The 8,329-nt window shown below is 41.4% G+C and overlaps 2 protein-coding genes across 2 annotated transcripts; both read right to left on the reverse strand.

Annotated features, from left to right (window-relative positions):
* Positions 1-525: 525 nt before the first annotated feature.
* LOC134204844 (uncharacterized) lies at positions 526-1,812 on the reverse strand. Its single transcript, XM_062679645.1, has one exon. It carries the CDS (start codon positions 1,810-1,812, stop codon positions 526-528), a length of 1,287 nt encoding a protein of 428 aa, XP_062535629.1.
* A 133-nt stretch (positions 1,813-1,945) lies between these two features.
* Positions 1,946-3,517, reverse strand: LOC134204845 (uncharacterized). The gene has a single exon (XM_062679646.1). It carries the CDS (start codon positions 3,515-3,517, stop codon positions 1,946-1,948), a length of 1,572 nt encoding a protein of 523 aa, XP_062535630.1.
* Positions 3,518-8,329: the final 4,812 nt, after the last annotated feature.

Below are 8,329 nucleotides of genomic sequence, written 5' to 3' on the forward strand. Positions count from 1 at the left end.
ATTTGGTGGACTAGCCTCGTAACCTATTCAATATGATTTAGTTGGACTAAGCAGTTTAGTCTTTGAGTCATAAAATATTCATATAACTGGGTGCTCCGGATCTTCTAAACAGACGTTTTGTTAATCATGTTAGATTAAACAAGTATTGGTAGACATTCAAAATGCTCTCAGATTCTCTACTATGAACAACTGCGACTTTGTAAGAACTTTATTGATTGAATAAAAATGATTTGGTCAATTCTGTGACCTCCTTGAATCCCTATTTAATTCCAGGATTTAAAGGCGTTTCTGAATATTGTAAGGCGATACAATATTTTTTAAATAGATATTGCAAATCCAACTTGTGAATATTTGTACTTTGAACCGTAGTACATGTTACAGTTAACTCGATAATTATCGATAAATCAACGAATACTCGATAACGATAACGTTAATTCAACGCTCACTTTATCGCCAACGAAGCATTATCGTAAAAGCGTTATCGTTATCGAAGTTGGCGTTAACTTAATGACGATAATTTATCGATTAACAACCCTGGACGGGACCCACCAAGCCCAGTGGGTCGAATAGCTGTGCGATGTACGAGAGAGCGAGGCGTTTTGTAAGCTTTTCCGTTGGTTCTGACTGTGGTAGTTTTACGTTGTATCTTAGCACATCGGCGGTAGGCTTCCAATGTAGGCCAAGTGTTTTTATAAGCTGGTCACGGTCCAAATCTACTGATTGTCGTAGAGCTTTGTCCTCTTCTGAAATACCTTCTAGAACTGCTGATTCATTTGAGGCCCACTTTCGCAGCATGAAACCACCTCTTTTTAGTAATGACTGAAGATTGATGGTTTCTGGTACGTTGTTACCGCCGGAGAAAAGGTCGTCAACATAAAAGTCGTTTCGTAGGACTTCCGCTGCCTCCGGAAAATTTCGTTGTTCATCGTCGGCTAGTTGTCGTAGGACCCGTGTTGCAAGAAAGGGTGCACTGGCAGTTCCGTAAGTAACGGTTTGTAGTTCATAGGTTTCAAGTGTGAGATCAGGAGCTTCCCTCCAGACAATACGTTGTAGTGGTGTGTCGCGTACGTCCACCAAAACTTGCCGATACATCTGCTTTATGTCCGCAATTAGCATCACGGGATGAACTCTTGAGCGTATCACGATGGATCTTAAATCGTCTTGTACGATTGGCCCAACTAGCATTGCATCGTTAAGGGATAACCCGCTGCTTGTTTTGCATGATGCATCGTAGACGACACGTACCTTTGTCGTGGTGCTATCCTCGCGAACAACGGCGTGGTGTGGAAGATGGTAAGTGGGGCAAATCGAATTCTCATTATGTTCAACACGTTTCATATGCCCTAGCTCGTAGTACTCCTTCATGAAATCTCTGTATTGTTGCCCCAAACGATGATCTCGCAGCAGACGTGATTCAACTAAATGGAAGCGACGGACAGCGGTGCGTCGGTTTTCGCCGAGATTGATGATGACGTCATCCTTCAGTGGTAAGCGTACAATGTATCTACCTTCTGATGAGCGGGAAATGGTTTGGCAGAAATGAGCTTCACAAGCTGCTTCCTCCACTGAGTAACATGGAGATGATTCACTTTCTTCTAATTTCCAGAAACGTTCCATAAGCTGGTGTAATTCGGTGACGGATGCCACGTTTGCAGTTATCGTTGTTGATGGTTGACAGCGATTAGAACGACCTGAGACGACCCATCCAAGGACAGAATTGACGAGTATTGGCAAGCCTTCTCCAAGTGGAATTCTTCCAGAAACCTTGAAGAGATCGAAGAAAATGTCTGCACCAATCACAATATCGATCATGTTACTGGTGCGGAATGACGGATCAGCTAATTGAACTTCAGGCGGTATTTCCCAAGATGAAATGTCCAATGTAGTAGATGGTAGATTGGCCGTTACTTTGGAAAGCACAAGAAATTCGGCAGAGGTGGAGTAGTTACTGATTCGAGACCGTATGGTAGACGAGAATTTGTGCTTGGCTTGCGTTGTCGATTGGCCGATACCAGCGATCGGGATGGACTATGGACACCTTCTTGCGTTGCACCTTTAGACGTTGAGGAAATGACTCCGAGGCGAAACAGCATTCGCTTCCAGAAGCCAGAAAAGCTCTAGCAACGTGAGAGGTACCATTATCGTCAATCACATGAACAATTGCTGTGGCTAAAATGACGCGCACGTGCTTGCGTCCCGTAGAGGAATAGCTTGCCGGTTGACTGTACGTTGCGGAAGCGGAAGTTGAAGGTTGCTCATTTGAAGCTTGAGAAGTAGTTGTTCTGGTCGGTGGGACCTCACACGCCCTCAGAGTTGACGAATTTGACGATTCCTTATCGCACAATTGAGTATGATGGCGGGCTTTGCAACGACGACAGGTGTTGTTGGACGGACATTCTCTGCTCAGGTGACCTCTACGCAAACAGTTTCTACAGAGTTGGTGACGACGAATTTCCTTCTCCTTGTCTTCTATGCTCATTTTCGAAAATGTCGAACACATGTACAGTGGATGATGCTCGGAACATAAAATGCATTTTCTGGGATTATATTGAGATGCTCCATGACTTGCAATCGGACGTGCGACGATGGGTTTCTTTGCTGACGATGACATAGTGAACTCCTGAACCTTGTGGTTGATACTGTGCAGTACGTTGACTCTTCTCTGAATGAAGGCGGTTAGTTGCTTGAATGTAACGTTCTGGAGAGTAGACGAGTATTCCTCCCAATCTCTTCGTGTTGTAGAATCCAAACGACTGCTCAACATGCGTATCAGAAGAATGTCCCATGCTTCCGTTTGTTCTCCCAATTGTTGTAGTATACGAACATTAGCTTCGAATCTTTCGACGAGAGAGTGCAATTCGTTCGCTGATTCTCTTTTGACAGTGGGAAACTCGAAGAGTGCATCAACATACGAGGATTTCAAACGAGTAGTATTTTGAAAATGTTCAACCAGAAGATTCCATGCTACAGTGTAGTTAGTAGCACTTATGGGGATGGGTTGAATCAATTTGAGAGCATCTCCGGAAAGTGACGAACGGAGATAGTAGAACTTCTGAATGCTAGATAGTTCTTGTGAAGAGTGGACTAGCGATAGGTAGAGATCGTGGAAGTTAAGCCAGTGCTCTAGATTTCCATTGAAAACCGGTAGTTTCACATCAGGTAATCGAACTTGTAGAGTCGAGGCGTGGACATGAGCACCTCTAGAGTTTGCCAGTGATGTGGGGGGTGGGTTGTTCACTGAGAGCAAGAAACCTTTAACTTTGTGATAGCTTAACTCCATTTCAGTACGTTGCTTAAGCAGCTCTTCGATCGTTGTTTCGTCTAAGGATTCCAATTCGGACTGCACCTTATTGTAATCGTTCCAGAGCACCACAAGACTTTCCAGGCGAACAGGAACTTCCGTAGCATCCGTATTTGCATCGTAGTTTTCTACGAAGGCCTTGATGAGAGCAAACGATGAATAAATGCTACGCTGTCGCAGCTTCAGATTCCGGATACGACGATCGTTGGAGGACATTGTCTGCAAGCAGAAGACCGCGTAGCTCAAACGAGACGGGGGTATGTCGATGAAAAGCTAATTACCTGCTTTAGGCAATTCAATGCCTTGTAGTTTAATAAGACCGTAATGGCGAAACAGGAACGTTCAAGATGACCTTTCCAAAAGGGTCTGCAAGCAAAAGACCGCGTAGCTCAAACGAGACAAGTATAGGTTGATGGAAAGCTAATTACCTGCTTTAGGCAATTCAATGCCTTGTATTTTATTAGAGTCGCTATGGCGGGACATCAACGTTCAAGATGGCCTTTCTGAGAAAGTACCGCTTTGGCCACTCCAACTAGGTTCCAGACGCAAGATGGTAGTTCCGGCGAGCTGGATCGATGATGAACGGAGATCTACGTTCATCCGGTTCGAAGGACCATGTTCCGAATGCTCAGTAATGATGGAGGGTGGTCACAGGACACTTTCTTTTCAGGTCAAGTCACAGGTAAGTATCCGTTAAATTACAGGTAACTTCTTCTTCTTCACAGGTACGTATCAATTTATTCACAGGTAAGTTCTTATTGTTTCTTTATTGTGCTCACTAATTACACTAATTGATTATCTTATTGTTTATTAAGTCCATTTTACTTTAACTTTTCTTAACTTTAACATTAATTAACTTTATTTCAATTGATAATTTTACTAATATAAACCCACTTTGCAAATTCAAATTTGATGATAGTTCGCCTGATTGTCAGTATGGCGTACAGCAATGAACGCTGGTATACCGAACTCCACTCTTCACGGCGCGAAAACTTGGTACAAAAGAGAATGCGATGACGTCTTCATTCGGCTTTTATAATGACCTGGGTGCTGCGGATAGAGCCGCTTTTCTGCGATCAAGCGAGCAGAGGGATATTTTGAAATCACTCACATAAACAAAATTATTTTGCAGTTACTTGGCTGTCAAACATTTCCCGCTCTTCGAATTTCTCTTTCCACGCTGCATGAGGGCGCTCAAATGCGCTAGACTCTACATGACTTTACGATTGTTTACATACATTCATGCTCCAATCAGCTGCTGAATCTCGTGAAATTTCGTAACGAGTGCTTTTTAGTTGCATTCCCACTAATTTTCCACTCGAAATATAATATGAGAATATTTGTTACAAAGAATACAAAACTCAAACAAAGTTTATTTTTATTTTTTCCCAAAATAATAACAATACTTCTCAATATTAGATCAGAAACGAACATAACCACAATCTTCAATGTTTGGCTCCGGCACAATAGAAAATTTTGGCTTCAGTTTGACAACCAAATCGATTCTATCCGCACCACCCAGATAATGACCATCGATGAACGCCATGATGATTGACGATGGAAAATAATGGTTGCCGAATTGCAGTTCAGTGCATTCGTTGCATTCTGATGAGTCTAGGTGGTGGAACATTCTCTCGATGACGATGATTATCAGTACCTAGTAGGCTAACAATTTTTTGGGTAGTTTGTGGTGTAGCTACATTCGATCGGATATGCTCGAACAGCTTGATTGAGCGTGTTTTCTAGAAGAATGCATAACGATCGCGTGGTCATCCAAAATTAGTTCTGCGTTGTGCGGCAAGTAAATTAATAAATCAGTGGTTGTTTGTGCATTTTTTTTTAAGTGCTTATTTCAGATTGGCACATCGCACAGTGGCGGTCCTCCATACAAATTCCGAACAAAACCTAATATGTTGCTAGAATCTTTCACGCTAAACTCATTTTGAGGTTAGAATTGTTATCCAACATATACTTTGCTACTCGAGTACTTCTGGAGGCGCAAGCCTTAAGGTCTGAAGCATTAACAGCGTCCTCATTCTAACATTGAAACAGTCAATTTCCAGCTTTGGAGCAGCTAGGAGCAAATCACTACACGAACCACCGGAAAGTAGACAAAAAATAGGTTTAATACATATGATACTAGATCGTTCCGAATATTTCCCGAAAAAAGTTTATTCAATTTTTTTTTCTGCCAAACAAATTTGTTCGGGATATGCTTCACAGCATTAACTTCAACAAGCCAACAAAAATTATATATACAAGCTACAATCATCAAGCTTTGGAATCAGTTCATTATTATATGTGTGAAATTAAACAAATACGAGCTTCGCGGAACGAATCCTGGAATAGCAACTACGAATTGTACGGTCATTGTGCTCATGATCGGAGTGTGAAGTGAAAAACGAAACGTGAGAAGCGATATATGAGAAGAGAAAAGTGAGAAAGAGAGAAGTAAAAAATGAGAAGGAAGAATTCAAAAGTGAGAAGAAAGATAAATGAAGCAAGAAGGGAAAGGAAGAAAAAGAGGAATAGAAAATTAAGTAAGAATGGGAGAGGAAGAAGGAAGAAGGAAAAAGGAAGAAAGAAGAAGGAAAAAGGAAGAAGGAAGAAAGAAGAAGGAAGAAGGAAAAAGAAAGAAGGAAGAAGCAAGAAGGAAGAAGAGAGAAGGTAGAAAGAAGAAGGAACAAGAAATAAAGAGAGGGAAAGAAATAAGCATGAAAAAGCAAGAAAGAAGATGGCACAAGGATAAAAGAAGAAGGAACAAAAAACAGTAAAAAGGAAGAAAAAAAGAAGGAAGAAAGAAGAAAGAAGAAGGAAAAAGGAAAAGAAGAAGAATAAAAAAAGGATAAAGTAAGAAGAGAGGGGAAAGAAGATAGAAGGAAAAAGGACGAAGAATGATCAAATAACGACAATTCTTCCAAGGAAGAAAAAAGATACAGTCCCATTCCGATTTTGGGAACACCCGTTTTTGTCTACCCCCGATTTTGGCAACACCCGTTTTTGGCAAAATTTTCTTCCCGATTTTGGCAACAATCTCGAAAATATTTTTTTTATTACTTTTTAGGTCTAAAACCTTTTAATAAATATGTAGTAGGATAAACAAAACCAAAAGTGAATATCATTAAGGTTTATATGCGTATTATGGGCTCTGTACGAATAGTGGGCACTTTCACTGAAATAATGAATCACCACTCGTATCACCGCTCATTGCAAACAATTTCTATTGAAACTATTCTTCTCTTTTTATCCACGTTTTCCATGTCCCTATTCACACTACCCTAATATAACCAGCCTACCGTAGAATGTTGTATTTTTTGCATTCTCACTGATTTTGTCGTCGACAAGCTGACTCTCACCGTTGTACATAGTACAACATCTATTAGGCGAAGCCCGCTGTTTACATCACAATGCAACCGATACTGCATGAGTGATCCAGGAGCAAGCAAACCCCAATAGTTTTAATTGCTAGTGATAGCAACTTCGATTTTCTAAATGCGCTATATAGCCATCAAGCCGTTTTGCTCATTATGCGCCTCTTTTCTGATATCAGCCGAGAAACTGTCATTTTATCATTTTATCCGTCTTTCTGCTGCATTTCCGTACAGATTATAAGCAACAATTTATTTTAAAGAGTTTTATTGTTTAAAATTCACGCAAATTTGTCTAGCGATTAATATTAGAAAACAGTTAGCTTTTCCGCTTTGCATAACGAGCCTTTTGATTCCAGCATGTTTGCCAACAGTTCAACAGTAATAGTAAGAGTTTGGTAACATGTAACCATAAGGCTCTCGAGCAGGCATTGGAAAAAAATCAGATCAAGAGAAAAAATCGGGTTAATCTGAGCCAACTTGATGCACTGCCGCGGGGCAAGTTATGAGCTTCCTAAAATCTTTGAAATTGGAATTTCGATTATACATACAAATTTTTTCACCAATGGAAGTCTATTAAGTAAAGCTTGGTAACACAACAATGAGCGTCGTTACGGTGCACTATTAGAAGAAGCCATTCAAGAAAGCGGGGTACTATTGCAAAAATCGTTGCTTACATGGATACCTCACCATGGCTTGGCTTGTTAGACGGTGTTGCTCATTGTTTATCACAGCAACAATTGCTCCTACTCGTTGTTTGGCATCCATTTGAGCGAGATAGTTCACTCATTGGCTACGATTGCAATAGATCAATGCTCACTCACACTTCCAATGCCTGATTTCGAGTGTTCCTTTTTGTGATGGCGAAGTATCAGAAGTGGAGTACCTCCTGTGAAGTTTCCATGAGATCGCTGGTGAAATTCTAGCTGCTTCAATAGGCGAGTGATGCGTCACATGTGGTTTTATTATTATTTATTCAACCTAACGCCGGAGTGGCTTCTGCGGTACATAACAGTCATCTCCGTCCATAGCTGTACGTTACCAGTCACGCAGTCTACGGAGGGTCCGTAATCGTCTTCCACCTGATCGCTGCACACCTCGCCTTCTTGTGCCTGTCAGATCGTTGTAGAGAACCATTTTTACTCCAAGTGCGCGTTGGTCCTCCACAAGCATTGTCCAGATCTCGTGTCCAAGGAGGACTACCACCACCGGTTTAATGAGGGGGTCTGTTTGGTACAGCGGCGAACTCTTTTCGTTCGGAGTGTTTTTTGGAGTCTACGTACGCTTTCCTGCCACGTTGCGTCTCCGAATTTGTCTGCTGGTATCGTTATCGGAGGTCAATTGAGCCCAAGTACACGAATTCTTCAACAACCTTGATTTTGTCGCCATTACAAGCTCGTGATGAATGGCCGTTGTCTTCTCTTGAGCCTACTTGGTGTTCAACGTGTTAATGACTAGTCCGATCTGCTTTTCTTCCCTCTTCAGTCTGATGTAGGATTCTTTCATCTTTTCAAAGTTATAATAATGAAAGTAGTGCATGGAGAACTGTAGTCCAGTGTAGTTAATCCATACTCACACTACATTGAATTCGCCGACCAATGTGCAGAATGCAGATTTCCGTTAGGGGTCGTACACATATTACGTAAGCACTTATGGGAGG

Source organism: Armigeres subalbatus, unplaced genomic scaffold (assembly GCF_024139115.2).
Source record: "Armigeres subalbatus isolate Guangzhou_Male unplaced genomic scaffold, GZ_Asu_2 Contig937, whole genome shotgun sequence".
Lineage (NCBI taxonomy): Eukaryota > Metazoa > Arthropoda > Insecta > Diptera > Culicidae > Armigeres > Armigeres subalbatus.

Bases quoted from the DNA above. Each gene is read 5' to 3' on its own strand.
- LOC134204844 (XM_062679645.1), bottom strand. From the start codon at position 1,812: ATGATCGATATTGTGATTGGTGCAGACATTTTCTTCGATCTCTTCAAG.
- LOC134204845 (XM_062679646.1), bottom strand. From the start codon at position 3,517: ATGTCCTCCAACGATCGTCGTATCCGGAATCTGAAGCTGCGACAGCGT.